General features: G+C 43.6%; 1 protein-coding gene and 1 long non-coding RNA gene across 3 annotated transcripts in view; both read left to right on the top strand.

The window, feature by feature from the left end:
* The window catches only part of LOC142139481 (uncharacterized), a 928,167-nt gene that overhangs the window by 669,857 nt on the left and 237,507 nt on the right, over positions 1–20,803 (top strand). The gene's annotated exons all lie outside the window — the stretch shown is intronic.
* On the top strand, positions 1,471–7,223 carry ATP5PF (ATP synthase peripheral stalk subunit F6). 2 transcript variants are annotated; one of them, XM_075197120.1, is made up of 4 exons: positions 1,471–1,575; positions 2,822–3,010; positions 5,314–5,438; positions 7,118–7,223. In XM_075197120.1, exons 2-4 carry the CDS (start codon positions 2,841–2,843, stop codon positions 7,144–7,146), a joined length of 324 nt encoding a protein of 107 aa, XP_075053221.1. In that variant the 5' UTR covers positions 1,471–1,575; positions 2,822–2,840; the 3' UTR covers positions 7,147–7,223. The 2 variants fall into 2 exon arrangements, with proteins under 2 accessions (XP_075053221.1, XP_075053222.1); XM_075197121.1 differs by lacking the exon at positions 1,471–1,575 and adding an exon at positions 1,599–1,621.

Here is a 20,803-nt window from a genome sequence, read left to right as displayed (position 1 = left end):
CTGGATCATACGCCAGAGTCTGCAGCAATGTCCAATTCATGTTCAAGCGAAAAGGATCCTTACTACAGCCTAAGATTTCAGGGGTGGAACGGGGAGGGGACTTAGTCAATCTACAGTAAGGCCGTGCCAAGCTCCAGCGCAGGCAGCAGCGTCTGATTACAGCTTTGGGCATCTCAAAGATACATGTTTTTCTGTCGTAACACTTGCACCAGCTACAGGTCAGGTGTAAAGTGCAGATTACTAGTGATTAGAGATGCTCGAGCTCGGTTTTATGAAAACCGAACCCACCCAAACTTAGGGGATCCGAGTAGGCTCGTGAGCCGACTCTTTACTTTTGTGCATCCTCAGATCTGAATTGAGGCAAAACGTCATTTTTGCGTTGTCGGATCTCGCAGGTTTAGGATTAGTATCTCCCTCCCCAGGAGATCCAGCTCCATTGCTCACAAACTGGGGTAGCAGTGTTCTTGTCACTCTCCAGTGCCATTGCTCACACAGAAACAGGGGTAGCAGTGTTCTTGTCACTCTCCAGTCTCTAGTGACATTGCTCAGTGCCATTGCTCATACAGAAACAGGAGGGGTAGCAGTGTTCTTGTTACTTGACAAAAGTTGACTGGAAATGACTAGAAATTAATATTGAGGTTAATAATAATGTAGGAACAAAAAAAGAGCCAAATGATGTGATTTAAAAAAATAGGGATATTAGAAAAAAATAGAGATCCAAAACCAAAACCCACTAGGGTGGTTTTGCCAAAACCAAAAAACGGGGGTCAGTGAACATCTCTATAGTAATGATGGATATGTATTCAAGTTAAAACAAAATAGGTGAACTCCTTTGATGATATTTGGAGAATTCTATTTTGTTGCCAGTGATAATAATAAAGAAACATAAACTATTATCTAAGTGGATAAAACAGATGACAATTCATATTTTAAGTTTCAACTTTTATTGCACATTTTCAACCACTTTCACATGTTCAGCTATTTTGTTCTTTTTTAACTTTCGCCTTTTATACCTTTTATACATTGAAGATGGATTTATTTTAATACATACCAATAAATATTTGATTTTATTCTCTACCCTCTATAGGAATATACGTTTTCCAAGTATGAGAGGAGCCTGCTGAAAGATGGCAGCGGTCAGACCAGTTTGACTAGTATTATCATTTTGCAGTCACTAGGCCTATACTATAGGTCCTGCTGACAGCTGCACTCTGAAGATGTCACCTTAAAGCAGAATACATGTTAGTGCGGGCTGGAGAGATTCCATCGCCTCTTATTAGAGCCTATTAGCTCTAATAAGACCTGTGACAACCAATTAATTGTGGAACTACAGGTACCGGCATGCCTTGCCAGTCACGGGGTCCGAGTCTAGCTGTCAGGGCATGCCGGTACTTGTAGTCCACCATCAGATGACATGAGCCGAGCACGCAGTGACAGGAGAGCGGCTTGGACGCTGCCCTTCTCTATAGCACAGGGGGCGGAGCTCCTCCCGGCATGCCCTGCGTCTGACGTCATCACTGTGCTGCAGACGGTGACAGCCCAGCAAGGTGACCGCTCCGTTTTGACTCCGGGCAGGTGAGCGGCGGGTGACCGGGCTGCACAGGGCGGGTGTAATACAGGGGTACATAGAGAGGGGCGGCTGTAATACAGGGATATACTGTGGGGGGACGTAGACAGACAGCTGCACAATAACACTGCTGCAGTAATGGGAATACCAGCAGTGATATGTAGTAGTTTATGGAATATATTGTTGTATCCATGCGAGTAATCTTGCTCTGTATCCCTATGATGGAGGTCATGTCACATAGCCTTTGAAATAATCTTGTTGGTGGGTCAACAGTCAGTTTGTCCTTAATCATCATCATCATCATCTATTTATATAGCGCCACTAATTCCACAGCGCTGTACAGAGAACTCACTCACATCAGTCCCTGCCCCATTGGAGCTTACAGTCTAAATTCCCTGACATACACACAGACAGACTAGGGTCATTTTTTTTTATAGCGACCAATTAACCTGCCAGTATGTTTTTGGAGTGTGGGAGGAAACCAGAGCACCCGGAGGAAACCCACGCAAACACAGGGAGAACATACAAACTCCACACAGATAAGGCCATGGTCGGGAATTGAACTCATGACCCCAGTGCTGTGAGGCAGAAATGCTAACCACTTAGCCACCATGCTGCCCTTTGCTGTTATTTTAAGATTTGTGACCCAGTAGCCACAATTGATCACTACAGCTGTAGTAAGAAATTAGAAACTTTAAAGATCTGTCGCAAAATAAAAATAATTTGTGAGAGATGTTATTGATCATATCTTGTTTTTTGCTTCACTTACATTAGGACGGTACTCAGCTGTGCACTTACAAGTTATGCAAATAATTCCTCCTGTACTTAGTGCCCCAGACCACCAGCCACTATAAATGTATAATTACAAACCTCCATGCTTGGCAGAAAGTGAGACTCCTTGAGCAGTATTGCTGCACCATAACCCCCAGTATTGGAATCCCCATCATGTCACTACACAAAGGGTGTGGAAATCTAGCCAGAAAGTCCAAACAGACTTAGGCAATTGTCCGATCTACAAGTACAAGTAAGAGGGCGGTTACTGACTATACATTTTACCAGTTAATAGTGGGTACACTTCTGCTTGAACCCATTTTTGCACCCATACTTGTGTGTCCATTTATCCATATTCGTGCACAGTGGTTAGTATTGTTGGGGTAATGAGTTTGATTCTGACCAGGGTCCTATTTGTGTGGAGTCTGTATGTTCTCCCGATGTTTGCATGGGTTTCCTCATTGATATATATCTTATTTCTAGGTGAGGTTGACGTACAGCCATGGTTCTCCAGCATCTCTTCCGATTCTCCTCTCTCTTGCGTTCTGCAGTCTCTGTTCATTTGAGAAGAAATATCGGGCTGACGGCCATCGCTTTCAACAAGACTAAAGAGTTGGATCCCATCCAGAAACTTTTTGTGGATAAGGTCCGGGAATACAGAGTGAAGAGCCAGTAAGTAACTTATGAGTCGTATATAAAATTCTCATTATGTTACAATTTAAGTTTGTTTGTTTTTTCCTTATTTGTTTACAGTTTGCTATTTGTAAAATAAAAAGAACTATTAATAAAATTGACCAGAATATATGTGAAGGTTTCATGCAGCTATCAGGAATGGGGATAATTAGAGTACATTTAGTAAGGAGAAATATGTTCTTATACACAACATGTTCTCTATTAAGGAGGATTCTGCAGTCAATCTATTGGAGAAACAACATTAATGATAGCAGAGAGCAGTAGCTTATACACAAATGAATAACAATTGTAATGTCAAATATATAAAGTCCGATCAGGTTATGAGGACTTCTACATATATACTTGTTGATATTCGTATATACTTGTTAAACAGTAGTTAACTTCTATTTTTGGTTCAGTGGTCCTTTAAGCCCAGGACTGACAGAGAATTTGTATTTAATAAATACAATATTTTATCCGGCTCATTTTTGCACCCAGATAGCTTATTTTGTAGATGCTCTGCACACAACTCTTTTATGGTTCAGGAAATATAAACGTCCTCCCCTGCTTGGTGACATTACCCCCGTCCCAACTTTATTTAAAACAAATATCTAATTTTGGAAGTGATGGAGAAAATAGTCCCAGTTTAGGATTTCTGGTAGTTATAGTGGTCTAGTGTGGAGGTTGCCTGATAAGTATCATCTGTGATTGAGTAATTGATTGTAAAATAGTAATATTGTAGATTACACTACCATAAAATGGACTGTGAAGGTCATTGTGTCCAGCAGCCCCAGGGATGTAGACCAGGCTGACGTTTGGTAGAGACAAATACTATGAGCACAAATTACAGCCAGAAACTATTTCTCATGTACTGTTTGCCCTGACAGACCAACCTGCTATAGCATCACCGCTGTATATCTGTCTTATTTATTCCCATCAGCTTCACCTGACTGAAGCTGGCGAAGTTGGGTAACAATCTCTATATTTGTGGGGCACCACATATCTGCAAGGGTGGGTAAAAATATTTAGTCCATGTCTATTTTAATCATTCCCTGCTAAACATGTGATTAGCTATGGTCATAATCGCTCTGTGTGCTGCAAGTAGTTTCTTATCGTGTGTGTGTGTGTGTGTGTATGTATATATATATATATATATATATATATATATATATATATATATATATATATATATATATATATATATATTGCCACAAAGGGTCTGCAGCACCGTACAGAACATACAGTAATACACTACAATATAGACACAACCATACACTACACACGCAGCAAGCATCTGAACCAGCATCCATGAGGTGCAATTACTAACTTGGCTTCCACGTGTGTGGCCAACGTGACTACCCATCCGGGTGTTAAGCAATCGGACCGAACATCCGAATCGTCTGCTGTGTGCAGCCAACTTCACAAAAATGTCACCTAACCTTATACTGCTGATCTCTGTGTGTACTGGTCACCTGTGCACAGTGGAGGGGGCCAGTTTGTGTACTGAAGCTGTATTCAACCTATTCACTAGCAGTTAAGGAAATAACTGAGATGTGAGACAACTAGGGCCTCAGTCATGTGACTAGCTCCTAGCTAACTGATAGGCTGGGGGTCTGATTGAGCTCACAAAATGGAAGCTTCCACTGTGTGTTCACTCTAATCAATGGGACATCTTGCTGGATCTTTGTTTACCGTTTAGGAAGTGTGGATGTTTATCATGCAGCTATTCCTAGAGTTATAAGTATTTTATTTTTTTGTACTAATTAGGTGATATATTGCATTAGGTTACAATATTGGATTCCACAGAGACAAAACTCCGACTACGTTTAAGTGTAGATTCATGCTTATCCTGAGACATCTTGAGACAAGTGAGGAGATGTATGTCGGTGCAATTATGTTGACGGCCTTGTAGGTCAGTAGAAGAATTGTATCTTGGATTCGTTGAAAAACAGGCAACCAATGTGGAGACTGACAGTGACTCAGCAGAGGAAGAACGGTTTGCAAGGAAAATCAATCTAGCCGCTGCGTGCAAAATAGATTGTAGGGTAGGAGAAATATGAGGACAGGTTCAAGAATTCATAAATAACTTAAGATGAAGAGATGTTACAGTATAAAGCTTCTCATAGGGGCACAGTGCTAACTGTAACCTTTCCTTGTCTAATAACCGCACAGTCTGTGGACTGGTGGTTTGTGCTGGGTCAGGCATTGGAGATATTTGCTATAGATCTCGTTATGTAGAATGTGCTGCTCTTTGCTGTCACCTTGAGCCCCACAAGGTAATGATTTATGTTTTTCTCCTATAGGAAAACTGGCGGCACCGTGGATGCCAGCCCTGCTTACCAGAAAGATCTCAGTGAGGACATCAGCAAGCTGGAGAGGTTGTTTGGAGGAGGAGACCTGAGCAAATTCCCAGATTTCAAGTTTGAAGGTTGGTTAGTTTTTCCGTTGTCAGGTGGTGTATTAGGTCACATGACCCTCGCTGCCCTATCATCATATTGTTCTCCCAGCAAATCTCATCTGTGTTCCTTATTTATATCTTTGTGTTATACTTTATGGTCACTGTGGATATGTGTGTGACTGTTATCACAGATAATATAGGAAATACACATTACTGCTAAGCTGTCTGTGTACTGGTTCCAGCCAAGAACAGGTTCTTCCTGAACACCTGCAGAGTCTGCACGAAACATTGTAATATCCACATATTAGTCATCCATCCCCATGGGGGTAAATAACATAAACTTCACAGATTAATACATGTAACAAGCACAATTATATTTCATTAGTGTCACAGTAGTCCTAATAATTACCAGTTAAACTATAAAAAAAAAAAAAATTAAAAAAGTTATTACACTGAGCCATTGGTACCTTTCCTCATTTTCTTAAAACAAGGATCATTCTGAAAATGGCCACTGTCACTATTAAATAACTTTAGTCAACCTCCTACACACTTATGACAATTAGGACAAATCATTATGAAATGTATAACAAACATTCAATACTATGTGAATAATTGTAAGTTAATTAAATGCATTCTGCTCCCGCTCAGTGATCAGAGAACTTGCTACAAGCGGAGCTCTTCCTGATTGATTAGGGAAAACTTACTGTATATGAAATACAGAGAGCAACACTGCTGTCGGCCAGTAAATAAGTCGCTGTTCTCCTTGTACATAAAATGCAGAATTCTCAGTTACAAATGTCTGATAAGCCACCTGCCCCCGTCACGGATCACAGCGGTGTTGCTGGGGGATTGCTCACTCTCTTTGGTTTCCTTTCAAGCACCTGCTGTGAAGCTATAAATTTATTGAGCAACTTCCATTTCTGTGTTGTACATTAAATACCTAAATATGGCTGTTATAAGCGTGATAAAAATAATTGTACAAAGTGAGTGAAAATGTGACTAATGATGTAGAAGCAGCAATGTCTTCAAAATAGTGATGGTCTGTGAGATGGTTCCCTGGGAAAAGATATACATATCCCCCCCCATCCTAATATGCATGTGGCCTGTAACATGCAAAATAATCACCTCCGCCCCATCTGTCATTCTGTCCACAATTACTCCCACGGTGAGGAGTGATGGGATGTTATACAACATCATTGGATACCCTTTGGACCCTATATAAGCCCCTTGTAATAAAACTGTTTGTAATTCTGTATGCTGTATGAAGAAAGACCTATCGGTCCTGAAAATTAAACTATTATCAATTTTGATTGGATAGATGAAAAGGAAAAAAAAACTACTCCCAGTAAAAATGTATCTCCAAACCCTCTAAAGGGATAAACCACTTTCTTTTTATAAAATGGTTAAAAGCTTCTTCTTTCTCCTGGTATCCAGTTACATGTCATCCGCCCCTGTACATGTAGTGTGTGTTTGTTATACTTAAACAGGTTACAACATGTCATTGCCACGGTTGGGTATACATAACCAACGGAGAGCATTGCTTTCACGAGCTGACACTTTGAGGACACATGTAACTAATAACCAATGCATGCTGTTGAAATGCTGAATAAATGTGGACAGTGCTATGATTCCCATCAGCTCTGCTCCATTATATCTATATGTATTGAACGTGAAATCAGTTGATTATTGTCCCTGTTTTTTACTTTCAGAACCAAAACTAGAAGATGTTCAGAAATAAATGGACCTACGTGCAAATGTCACCTGTCTCGTCTGTGTTACTAGTAAATTAATAAACCACCGGTGATTATTTTCAAAGTGTGTGGGTTTTTTTGTTTTGTTTTTGGTTTTTTTTTGGTGTTAAAACATCAGCAGCCAATTGGAAATGTGCTTTAGTTGACTGACTTGTGCTACTTAGACATAAGCCGTGTTCTGATTGTTTGCTGTTGTGTTAATGCAGAATTGCACCTTAAAACAGTGTTAGTAATTAACCCTTCATGAATGGCATCGCCTTGTGGCAGCAGATATGGAAGAAACACGTTTTCATCAGTCATCTGGAAGCCTGTGCTCTCAGCTAGTGATGGATGTGTAGTCCAGGGCTCCTTAACCCCTATTGGCCTACACACGTGGGAATTATCGGGGGATTGGTCTGACATTGCAGTGTATGTTTTTGGCCCCAAAATGTAAGTAACGCACTATAAGCCTGAATGGGATATTTAACCCTTTTATAAATACAATCTTATCCAGTTGGGTCTTCATAGGCCATGTAGGAAAATACAGCCTTGGCCTGTGTGGGCCATTGTTTCCAGCCTGCCTTAGTGACTTGATGGCCTGCATGAAACCTACTGTCCTCTATCAGCTTTTGGCCTGGAGGCTCACTGCACAGAATAAGAAGCCTTCTCCACAGTCGCATGAGTTTTATTAGTAATGTTTAATAAACCACTCTGATTATAGGATTAAATGGCTGTAACAATAAGATGGACTGGGTGTGTGTACATATTTGAGTAGAAGGTTATACTACATCCCCAGGCTAAGGCCCTTGGACTAGAAAGGTCAGGTCAGGTTAGGCTGCTTGACATAAGTGGCCAAATCATCCTTATTTGGGCCACACTTGTATTTGTCCATATTCAACAGTCCTGGTCCTATAGAGCACAACTGGTGCAGGTGACTGAAAATGGCAAAACTGCAGTATGTGTGGGCACCTTAACTCTGCTGGAAGGAGAGGAGAAAATAGTGACGTTGAACTGTGTTTTAGGACAAGTTTCAAAAGCAATTTCTTTATGGTGTTTTAAAATGACTTTATGATGGAGGAGCTTGTATCTTAAAACAACGGGGTACGTTTATGAATCCTTGTACACAGGAGAGGGTGTAAGGAAGGTCCTGTATCCCATAGCAAACAAACAGGTTCTGTCCTTTTTCTAGATCAGTAAATGTACCAAGTGTTCCAGCCCCTTTTATATTACCTGTGCTCCATGTTTCATAAATCCCCCAAGGATGTTTTCTATGGCTCTTAATGCTGAGTAAAAGAAGTGTACTCCTGTGTCTGAGCAATGCTTTGTTAGTACGGGTACATATACACGTACATGGTATAATGCACTCCTTAATGTATATTACATAGGTATTAGAAGTATTTGGACCATATAATAGCACAAGGCTGTAGGTTGCTGTTATAAAGGACACAGAATTTTGAGGTGACCTCTAACATCCATGAATGATTCTCAGTAGGGTGTGCATTATTCTCCTATACAAGTTTACTTAATGAACACTGAAGTGATGACTTCAGAACTCGCTGTTTACACAGATTATTTATAGGAGTTTATACATAGAGCAACATTAATATTACTACTTTATACCTCAGTGACCGCCCGTTTCAATGTATATGTGATGTTGGGGTTCACTGGAAATAACTTTATCTTAAATGTCTTCCGGTCTGATGAGCTCATGTAATTGTTACATATTGTAATTTAAGTGTTTATTATTTTATGTAAAGAAAAGGTGGTCTTTTAAATGGTAGCTAAACCCAAAATTTGAATATCCTAAGTTAAACCCAATCATTCATCATTAACCTTTGCAGAGAATATTTAGTAAGTCAGTCACTGCCCTACTGGAGCTTACAGTTTAAGTTACACACACACACTCTGGAGCTTACAGTTTAAGTTACACACACACATACCCATGTTTGTCAACAACCTACCAGTATGGTTTTTTGAGTGCAAGAGGAAATTTACACAAACACGGGGAGAACATGCAAACTCCACACATATAGGACTCTGGTTGGAATTGAACCAACGACCACAGTGCTGCCTGACAATCATGCAATCTGGGTCCCCTGACTAACGCTTGGGAAAAATGAGAGATGTCCCCAGATCCTCCTTCCTTCTGCCACCCAGGTTGCAGGAACTGAATTTTCAGTTTTAGGTGGAATTGGCCTTTAAGGATGCTCAAAGCAGAACTACAGCTGCTGCAATGCTAGTTCTGTCCAGCAGATGGCATCAGAAAACCAGTCAATATTGGTTGTGTGCTGGGGTTTCGGTTTTGTCTCTAGGAGATAGACCAGACCGTTATTTCTCTTTGTTTAGTCCCAAACCATTTTTTCTTCATCCAGTTGCTCCCTGTAGTTCTCTTATTGTTGTCTGTGGTTTGTATTGGTCATTTGCTAATCCATGATTGATTATACCCTCAGACAGGGAAAGTGTACATTTAGTACAATGCACTAAATGAAGGAGCTTTGTTGTGTCTCCACTTCTATTTTTTTTTTGTCCATCCTGAATTGAAGTATTTTAGTTGGCAGCGTCATTTGCATGTTTCCATCTCTACACATCAATTACTCTTTTATGCTCGTGTGCAGTTGCTGATCCTTTATTTTATTAGAAAGTTTCTGGTGTGTGTATGTATATATATGTATATATATATGTATGTATGTATATTTATGTGTGTGTGTGTGTGTGTATATATATATATATATATATATATATATATATATATATATATAATCTATATATCTCGCTCTCTATCCCCTTCCTTTGCTGGTTGTGAAATTTCCTCTCCTCTAACCTTAGGGGGTGACCGCGTGTCCTGTGTATAGTCCTTGAGGTATAAAGTTCCCATGAATGGTCTCTGTATTGACCCCTAATGTATTTGTACATAGTAATCATATCTCCCCTTAGACGCCTCTTTTCTAAAGTAAACATGCCTAAACTGGCTAACCTTTCCTCATAACTAAATGACTCCATACCCTTTATCAATTTTGTCGCCCTTCTCTGAACCCTTTCTAGTTCCAAATTATCTTTTTTATAGAGTGTTGCCCAGAACTGTACTGCATATTCAAGATGAGGTCTTACCAACGATTTATACAGTGGCAAAATTACACTGTCTTCCCTTGCATCTATGCCCCTTTTTATGCATGCCAATACTTTATTTGCCCCTGCAGCTGCTGCTTGACATTGAGCACTATTGCTAAGTCTACTGTCTACGAGCACTCCCAAATCCTTTTCCATTATAGATTCTCCTAAATTAATTCCGTTTAATTTATAGATTGTTTTCTTGTTTTTGATCCCTAAATGCATAACCTTACATTTATCTATGTTGAACCTCATATTCCATTTGGCTGCTCAATCCTCTAGTTTATTTAAGTCTCTCTGTAGAGAAGCATCTTGCTCTGATTTTATTACCTTACAGAGTTTAGTGTCATCTGCAAAAATAGAAACTTTACTCTCTAAACCATCACCAAGGTCATTAATAAATATATTAAAAAGGAGTGGCCCCAGCACAGAACCTTAAGGTACTCCACTTAAAACTTTTGACCAATTAGTAAATGTTCCATTTATCACAACTCTCTGTTCCCTATTCTCTAACCAGTTTTTGATCCAAGTACAAATGTTGTTTCCTAGACCCAGTTCCCTTATTTTGTAAACCAACCTCTTGTATCAAAGGCCTTTGCAAAATCTAAGTAGACCACATCTACTGTGCTGCCCTGATCTAAGTTCCCACTTAGTTCCTCGTAGAAACTAATTAGATTAGTTTGACATGACCTATCCCTCACAAATCCATGCTGATTCCCACTAATAATCTTATTGCGCACCAATTAATCCTGAATACTATTCCTTAATATACCTTCCAGTAGTTTCCCCACTATGGATTTCAGGCTTACAGGTTTATAATTCCCTGGTTGTGATCTCATCCCCTTTTTAAACAACGGCACCACATCTGCTATTCGCCAATCCCTTGGTACTGAGCCTGATGAGATTGAATCTATGAAAATTAAGAATAGCGGTCTAGCTATTTCTGAGTTTAGCTCCATAAGAACCCTTGGGTGTAACCCATCTGGACCTGGAGCTTTATTTATCTTCATATTCTTCAGTCGCCTTTGGACTTCTTCCTCTGTCAACCAAGTATTTACTAATGGTACAGTTTTCCATTTTATGTTTTATTCCGACCATTTGTTCCTCTCTGGTAAATACTGAAGATAAGAAAGTGTTTAATACCTTTGCTTTTTCCTTAGTATCATTTATCAATTCACCCATCTCACTTCTTAGGGGTCATATATTATCTTTTTTTAATCCTTTTGCCATTTATATACTTAAAAAACTTTTTGGAGTTTGTCTTACTTTCTTTTGCAACTTGTTTTTCATTTTCTAATTTAGCCAGTCTAATTTCCTTTTTGCATGTTTTATTACATTCCTTGTACATACGGAAGGACTCCTCAGACCCTTCAGACTTAAACAATTTAAATGCACGCTTCTTCCTTTGCATATCTTCCCTTACCTTTTTATGTTCCAACACTCCTGACTTTCAGGACATCTAGCACCATAGTGTAGTGTATATAAAGAATGCAGTGTGTACATAAAGAGTTAACAATCTTGGCCTGCCCCTTACATTGAGCAGAACAGTCACCAAAAATTGGGATTGTCCCACTAGAATCACAACATTTCACAGACTGTCCTGCTCTCTCCTACCTGTTTTTGTCACTTTCATCACCTGCTGGTTTCTTTAGTTGCGGCTTGTCTGCATCCTGGAATGTTGGGGGCCTGATTTGGGGGGAAAAAATGGGTACATTTATAAAATTTCAAGCAGTCCTGGTGTTAAATCAATAGCACCCACGAGTAATAAATAAGCCTTCCTCCAGCCCCAACATTAAAATAATAGTATTTCCATTTAATAAATAAACTTATTTCTCTCCCTGCAAACAGCCCCAGCAATAAATTAATAGTATTAACATTTCATAAATATACCTATTTCCCGCAACCATCACTGCCATTAAATAATTCATAGTCACATTTAATAAAGATACCTTATTCTCCCCAAACTAACCCCCACATTCAATAGCTCCCAAACCACCCCATCTTAAGTTAATAGTCCCCACTATGGAATTGCTCCACGATCACCCCACAAACAACATAGCACCCACTAATTAGCCACCACCTACCTCATACACACTACATTTCCACAAGCCCCCTGCGCCACCAAACACACATTACTGTGCCCCTTCATCATCACACTGTGCCTCTCTTCCCCCTCCCCTTCTTCAGCGCACTGTGCCTCTCTTCCCCCGCCCCTTCTTTAGCGCACTGTGCCTCTCTTCCCCCGCCCCTTCAGCGCACTGTGCCTCTCTTCCCCCGCCCCTTCTTCAGCGCACTGTGCCTCTCTTCCCCCGCCCCTTCTTCAGTGCACTGTGCCTCTCTTCCCCCTCCCCTTCTTCAGCGCACTGTGCCTCTCTTCCCCTGCCCCTTCTTCAGCGCACTGTGCCTCTCTTCCCCCGCCCCTTCTTCAGCGCACTGTGCCTCTCTTCCCCCGCCCCTTCTTCAGCGCACTGTGCCTCTCTTCCCCCGCCCCTTCTTCAGCGCACTGTGCCTCTCTTCCCCCGCCCCTTCTTCAGCGCACTGTGCCTCTCTTCCCCCGCCCCTTCTTCAGCGCACTGTGCCTCTCTTCCCCCGCCCCTTCTTCAGCGCACTGTGCCTCTCTTCCCCCGCCCCTTCTTCAGCGCACTGTGCCTCTCTTCCCCCGCCCCTTCTTCAGCGCACTGTGCCTCTCTTCCCCCGCCCCTTCTTCAGCGCACTGTGCCTCTCTTCCCCCGCCCCTTCTTCAGCGCACTGTGCCTCTCTTCCCCCGCCCCTTCTTCAGCGCACTGTGCCTCTCTTCCCCCGCCCCTTCTTCAGCGCACTGTGCCTCTCTTCCCCCGCCCCTTCTTCAGCGCACTGTGCCTCTCTTCCCCCGCCCCTTCTTCAGCGCACTGCGCCTCTCTTCCCCCGCCCCTTCTTCAGCGCACTGTGCCTCTCTTCCCCCGCCCCTTCAGCGCACTGTGCCTCTCTTCCCCCGCCCCTTCAGCGCACTGTGCCTCTCTTCCCCCGCCCCTTCAGCGCACTGCGCCTCTCTTCCCCCGCCCCTTCTTCAGCGCACTGTGCCTCTCTTCCCCCGCCCCTTCTTCAGCGCACTGTGCCTCTCTTCCCCCGCCCCTTCTTCAGCGCACTGTGCCTCTCTTCCCCCGCCCCTTCTTCAGCGCACTGTGCCTCTCTTCCCCCGCCCCTTCTTCAGCGCACTGTGCCTCTCTTCCCCCGCCCCTTCTTCAGCGCACTGTGCCTCTCTCCCCCCCGCCCCTTCTTCAGCGCACTGTGCCTCTCTTCCCCCCGCCCCTTCTTCAGCGCACTGTGCCTCTCTTCCCCCCGCCCCTTCAGCGCACTGTGCCTTTCTGCTTACCTCCCCTTGCCTCTGTTCCTTTACTTACCTTTGTATTAGAAGAAAGAAGAAAAGAGACAAATGAAAGAAGCTGTCTTCTTGCTTGGTCCTCTCTGCGCAGCTCCTCACTGAATGCCAACATTCAGTGTGAACGGGGCAGAGAAAATGGAAGACGGATGCCAACGCCCCGATCATGTGAGTTATCTATTTTTCTTTAACTACTCTGCTCCCCTCACCAAAGAACTGGGCGATGACAAACCCCCCCCCCCCCCCCTTCATTCCCTCGCGGGGGGGAAATAAAAAGACAAAAGCAAAAATCATTTGGGATGAATTTATTTATTTTTAATTAATTAATAAATTCAATTCGGCAGTGAGGGCCCGGGTGACTAGTACCCCCCCCCCCCCCCCCCCCCTTCCTTCTCTTGGCAGCCCTGCTAATAGCTTACTTTTCAGTAGTAAATAACTAAGATTTGGCAGCTTTATTTTGACAGTTGTTGGAGATATTCCCCAGCAAACAAACAAACTTCTTATATATACTGTATATAGAAAGATTCTCAGTTTTTATTATCCTTAATCTTTCTTATCCTGTTTTAGCATTGTTTATGGCTTCAATTAATCATGGGAGTGAAGGGACACTGGAACTATTTTGTGTGTGACGTTTTTTTGTTTTGTTTTTATATATGGCTTGAAGTGTAACATAATAGAGCAAATGTCTGATTATTCTAGTCGTTCTGCAGACTGATAATGTCTGTGCGCTCCTCCGCCCAGCAAGTCTGCCCCTATGAACGACGTGTAATTGCCAAGCCGGCTGTGAAGACTGGAGAGCATTATAAAGGAACTGCTATTAAATGTCCCCAAAAGCCTGTTGCAGCACGTGTCTAAGCCTTCAATAATATATTACTTTAATATCTGCTATAGCCCAAGAAAAGATCTCCTTACTGCAGATACTCTCACCTGAGCAAGAGGCAGAAATTAACATTCAGACTAATATGTGTGAGAGAAATACAGACATGCGGTGATTACAGGGTCTCCTATATAGGTGCCGAAGGCTGTATACACCGCACATGGGATGTGTTTATTGGCCTGGAGTAAATGACTATATAAGAACTTTTATAGCAACGATGGGGATATGTACATCTTGCAAAGGAAACCTTGAGACCTCTTGCAGCTCCAGGCAACCTTGGATAAGTTAGCACAGAGTTGTTCAGTTGGGAAAAGTTCCTTCTAACAGTGGGATACTGATCCAATTTCTGGAAAGCGATACACGAGCAAAAACAAAGTTAAAATGCTAACAGTCCATTTTTCCAGGTATATTGTATTTTGTGATCATGCAAAACAGTTTACCTCGGAGGAGGTCAAACTCTTTAGGAACATGTGGTACTTTAATCATCAGAGCTCCTATCCACGATATCCTTAAAGTAATGGTAAAGCCAGAGACGTGACCAGAAATTTTAGTGCCCTGGGCAAGACAGAGCACTAGCAGCCCCCCGCCCCCCCAACCTCCCCTCACCTCCCCTTCCTGTACACACGCAGCAATGTACCACCAGAGGGAACATGCCTAACCTTGTACATGCACAATGCCATTCTCCAACACTCATCTACCTGTTCTTGCTGCTTTGACTACCTGGTGCTGCTGCCGGTGTCTTAAGCTCAGTTGCTGCTTGGCCGGGTCCTGTTTGGAAAAGAGAGAGTTACTATTCACCTACTGGAAAGTCGAGCAATGACTAAACACTAGGCCCCCCTAACCCCAACCAGCACAACACTAAATTGTTCAATAAACAGGTCTCCTTCCACCCAATCAGCCCCAGAATTTAATTAATAGCATTCACATGTAATAAATATGCTTATTTACCCCCTTTACAGTCCCAACATTAAATTAATAGCACCCACATTTAATAAATAGGCCTCCTTCCCCTTACCTCGCTGACATTAAATTAATAGTATTCCTATTGATACAAAGGTCTGTTTCCCCCAGCAGCCCCAAAATCAAATTAATAGCTAACACACTTAATATAGATTATTATTACTAATAAACACATTACTGCCTTTTTGAATATAGTATTAATTTTTTAGAATTAATTACTTATGTTTTTAGTGTATTAATGTAGTTTATATTTATGTACTCCACATAAACCCCCTTCTCTCCAACCTGTAGACGCTGAATCTTCCTCTGTTCTCTCCAGACCTCCCTCCTTCTCTCCAGCAATCATAGCTGTTCTTTCCACCCACTGCCCCCCTGTTCTTTCCACCCACTGCCCCCCTGTTCTTTCCAGCCCCTTATCCCCCGCTCATTCTGTCCAGTTCCCTCTCCACACCCCTGTTCTTTCCAGCCCCTTATCCTCCCTGATCTCCCCAGCACCCTCTCCCACCCAACCCCTCCTCCCCCATTCTTTAAAGACCCCTCCCTCCTGTTCTGTCTAGCCCCCTCTTTGCCCCCCCCCCCCGCTCTTTCCACCCCCCCCTTTTGCCCCCCCCCCCCATTCTTTTCGGCCCCCTTTCTGCCCCCCCATGTTCTCTCCAACCTCTACAATTATTGTATTATTGTTCTTCCTATGTGAGCTTCTTCTTGTTTCCATGCTGGCTCCTCTATACACTGTCCTGACGTCATGGCTGCGACGCTGCAGGGAGCAGGGACCTGGATACATGCCTCATTCTGCTGGCTCACTGACACTGAGCAATTGCAGCCCGGCAGTACATGCCATAAGGCTTAATGTCCATCTGGGGGGCTGCATATAGCAGGCTCCTTGGCCTTGCGCCCTGGGTGGGCACACCACCCGCTCCCCCTTCGTTAAAGCCCTAGGTAAAGCAGAGTTTGCAGTAAAAACAGCCAAATGATTTATGTGAAAAGCAAAATAGTCAGCTCAGATATATATCTATCTTTACTGGATCACTGAAGTACACCGGCCCAAGGACTGAACTGTAATCCAGCACGAAGACTCATGAGTAGACGATCAAGGACTCAAACACAAGACCTATTCATAACTAAAACTCATGGATAACGTCGGAGCCAAACAGAAGGAGCTTCAAAATCACCAGGCCTCCTCCTGTAATAAATCTCTAAAGATCTATCCCAAAAAATTATATTGTGCAGATTCAACCAAAGGACAAATACAACAATCAATGGGGACAAAAAGCAGGAAGGAGCTGAGGTGAATACGCAGAGGTCAGCATGCGACCAATCACTGCACCAGACAACGGTTTAGGTAGATCTGAAGAAATTACATGTAGTTTCTCTCAACCCACTTGTGTATCCAGAGCAGGCTGGATTATCCAAAAGTCTCCTCACCTAAGGGATTATGCTTGGTTTATAGCAATATCACATAAATCATTATACTTGGTTCACATTATACAGACTTTGTTATTATACCTTTCTGTTAAAGAGAGAGGATGTTGCAATATGCAATATTCTGCATGCAGCCACTAGGTGTCTCACTAGCTTAGACAGTGTGGTAACAAGCCAGGGTCTAAGTTGAATGTGTTGTATACATGAAACAAGTGTTCAAGTCTTACATTTGCTGTTTGAGAATTTAACACAAGTGTTTTACAACTAAGGATCAGAAAATAACACAAATTCCGCACAAACGTCTCACCTGTTTGAAGTGAACCTGAAGCTCCAGCGCTGTGAGGCAGCAGTGCTAATTATTATTATCTTTAATTTATAAGGCGCCACAAAGGGTCTGCAGTGCCGTACATGACATAATACAGAAACAGTGACCCATGACACAACATGATAGAGAAAGAACCAAAAACGAAGAACAATAACGCAAAAACACAAACAAAAAAATGTTACACAGGTAACATGGTAATGCAAATCAGATTATAACTGGGACAATGTGTGAAAGTAATAGTAGAAATCAGCAGGAAGTAGGCCGAATCTTAGGAAAACGGGGCTAGGAAAGCAGGCCAAGAGGTACAGAGGGTGATGGAATAGTAGAAGGAGCACACAAAGAAAGAGGGCCCTGCTCCTGAGAGTTTACATCCTAAAGGAAAGGGGGAGACACAGCTAGGGTGGTACTAACTGGGGGAGAGAGCTGGGACAAGGGAGATAGGAGGAGGACTGATAGATTTGAATAAAGAAATGAGTCTTAAGGGCACGCTTGAAGCCTTTGAGAGTAGATGCTAACCTGATGGAACGTGGAAGATCGCTTCACAGCTGGGGAGCAACCTGGTCATAGTCCTGAAGATGAGAGTGAGAGGAGGTGATCAGTGAAGTAGTGAGCCGGCGGTCACAGGCAGGGCAGAGGGGGTGTGTAGGAGTGTAGGTAGAGTTGAGATAGGAGATGTAGGGAGGGGAGGAATGATTAACAGCTTTGAGGATGAGGAGTTTAACTTTAATTCTGTAGGTCATGGGGAGCCAATGTAGGGACTGTTGGAGGGAGACAGCAGATAGAGCGACGGGAGAGAAAAATGAGGCGGGCAGCAGCATTGAGGATAGACTTAAGAGGAACAAGGTGAGAGTCAGATAGGCCAGAGAGAAGGAGTTTACAGTAGTCAAGGCGAGAGATTACAAGCAAGTGAACAAGGGTTTTTGTAGTTTCCTTGGTGAGAAAGGGGCATATCTTGAATATATTCTGAAGGTGGAAATAGCAAGATTTAGAGAGGAACAGAATGTGAGGCTTGAAGGAGAGGGAGGAATCAAGGATGACTCCAAGGCATCGGACTTGAGGGACAGAAACGAGAGTAGTGTTATTAACAGAAATAGAGAGGGGGTGAGGTGGGAGAGTCCTGGAAGGGGAAAAAGATGATAAGTTCAGTCTTGGAAATATTGAGTTTAAGGAAGCGCTGGGAGATCCAAGATGAGATGGCCGAGAGACAGCAGGAGACACGAGACAGAAGGGAAGGGGAGAGGTCAGGGGATGAAAGATAAACTTGGGTATCATCAGCATAGAGGTGGTACTGGAGGCCAAAGGAGCGGATGAGGGCACCAAGGTAGTAGGTGTACAGGGAGAAAAGCAGGGGGCCAAGAACGGAACCTTGAGGAACGCCAACAGGTAAGAGAATAGGGGGGGATGTAGAGTCATGTGTAGAGACTGAGAAGGAGTGGTTGGTGAGGTAAGAGGAAAACCAGGAGAGTTCAGTGTTAGAGGCCTATAGATTTGAGAGTTTGCAAAAGGAGTGCGTGGTCAACAGTATCAAAGGCAGCAAAGAGGTCAAGAAGAATAAGAAGGGAGTAGTGTCTTTTGGATTTAGCTAGGAGAAGGTCATTAGTGACCTTAGTTTGGGCAGTTTCAGTGTAGTGGAGGAGGCGAAAACTGGATTGGAGTGGGTCAAGGAGTGAGTGAGAAGAGAGAAAGTAAGTGAGACGGTTGAAGACAACCCTTTCAAGGAGTTTGGATGCAAAAGGAAGAAGCAAAATAGGGCGGTAATTAGAGACAGAGGCGGCATCAAGGGGCGGTTTCTTGAGTATGGGGGAGACCAGAGCATGTTTAAAAGAGGAGGGGAAGATTCCAGAGGAGAGGGAGAGGTTGAGGAGGTGGGCAAGGTGGGAGCAGGCTTCAAGAGAGAGAGCGGAGGAGCAGGGAGGGGATTGAGTCCTGTGGGCAAGTGGAGTGGGGTGAAGAAGAGAGAAGGGTATGGACCTCATCTGCAGATATCAGAGTGAAGGAAGAGAAGGAGGGTGAGCTAGCAGGAGGGGAGAAAGACAGCAGCCGCAAAGGATGGTGGGAAGGGGGACAGAGTGGGCAGGGAGGTTTGGTAAGAAGTGACTGCTGAGAGATGTCAACGACACATAGACTCAATCTTGGAGGGGAAGTGGGTAGCAAAGTCGACAGCAGCAGAGAGCGTGGGAGGGAGTAGGATTGGGTGAGGGGAGAGGACGGCGTTGAAGGTGGCAAAAAGCCGACGGGGGTTGGAAAATTAGGCAGAAATGAGATCTTTAAAGAAGAATTGTTTAGAGAGCGATAGGGCCGAACTGTAAGAGGCAAGTATGAACTTGAAGTGGAGAAAGTCAGCATGAGTGCGTGAATTTCTCTAGAGCCATTCTGCACTGCGGGATCATTTTTGAAGATAGCGGGTAAGTTTTAAGTGCCACGGTTGCGTCGGGGACCGACGAAGCTTGATGGTGATAGCCAGGGCGACAGATTCAAGTGTAGTGGTAAGAGTGCGATTATAAAAGGAGACAGCCTCATCGGGGCAAGAAAGAGTGGTGATGGGGGAGAGGAGTGAGTCCAGGGAGGAGGAGAAAGTGGTAGGATCAACTGTGTCAAGATTACGCCTGGTGAGAGTAACCTTGGGAGATGGGGACGGTGAGAGGGGTGGAGAGATGCTAAAAGAGAGGAGATGGTGGTCCGAGAGAAGAAAAGGTGAATTAATGAGATCGGAGACAGTACCGAGGTGTGAACAAAACAGATCAAGGGAGTGGCCACTGTGGTGGGAGGGAGAGGAGGTCCATTGAGAGAGACCAAGGGAGGAGGAGTGGGAGAGAAGTTTGGAGGCAGCAGGGTCTGAGGGATTGTCTATAGGGATATTAAAATCCCCCAAGATGAGGGAAGGATGGTCAGAGGAGAGAAAGTGAGGGAGCCAGGTGGCAAAGTGATGAAGGAATTGGGAGACAGGACCAGGAGGACGGTAGATAACATCAACATGGAGGTGGATTAGGCGGATAGAGTTTACCTCAAAGGAGGAAAAAGAGAAGGAGGGTTCAAGGGGAAGAACCCGAAAAGAGCAGCAGGAGGAGAGAAGTATGCCAATGCCACCACCTTGCCGGTCCCCAGGTCTGACTGTGGGAGAAGGACAAGCCCCCGAAAGAGAGAGCAGCAGGAGGGGTAGTGTCCTCAGGGGATAGCCAGGTTTCAGTGATGTCAAGCAGCTTGAAGAATCTAGAGATAAAGAGATCATGGATAGAGGTCAATTTGTTATAGAGTGACCTGGCATTCCAGAGACCCCAGGATAGAGGATGAGAGGGAAGAGGAGCGATGTGGAAGAGATTGTTGGGGTTACTCGACTGCAAGGGTGACTATGATATGGAGCGAGGGCCATGGAACAGAGAGAGGGTTGGAATTGGATGAGAAGCATAAATAAGAGGGGACTTGTCAGCAGACAGGAGACGAGGGGCAGGGGAGGAGGAGTGGAGATGGGGCAGATAAAGGGGTTTATGAATAGGAAGGGCAGAAGGTAGGAGTGACGCGAGATAATAGATTTCCTGGGGAAATAGAGAGGGAGGTGGTAGGTAGGAACAGGCTGAAGCTGAGAGAAGAGCATCCAAAGGGACAAGAGGGAAAGGGTGT

Source organism: Mixophyes fleayi, chromosome 2 (genome assembly GCF_038048845.1).
Source record: "Mixophyes fleayi isolate aMixFle1 chromosome 2, aMixFle1.hap1, whole genome shotgun sequence".
NCBI classification, from domain to species: domain Eukaryota; kingdom Metazoa; phylum Chordata; class Amphibia; order Anura; family Limnodynastidae; genus Mixophyes; species Mixophyes fleayi.
This window is presented reverse-complemented; position numbering and strand designations above follow the sequence as displayed.

Excerpts from the sequence above, each read along its gene's own strand:
- ATP5PF (XM_075197120.1), top strand. The coding sequence starts at position 2,841 with ATGGTTCTCCAGCATCTCTTCCGATTCTCCTCTCTCTTGCGTTCTGCA. Across the intron at positions 3,011-5,313 it reads GAATACAGAGTGAAGAGCCA|GAAAACTGGCGGCACCGTGG; the intron begins GTAAGTAACTTA and ends TTTCTCCTATAG. Across the intron at positions 5,439-7,117 it reads CCCAGATTTCAAGTTTGAAG|AACCAAAACTAGAAGATGTT; the intron begins GTTGGTTAGTTT and ends TTTTACTTTCAG.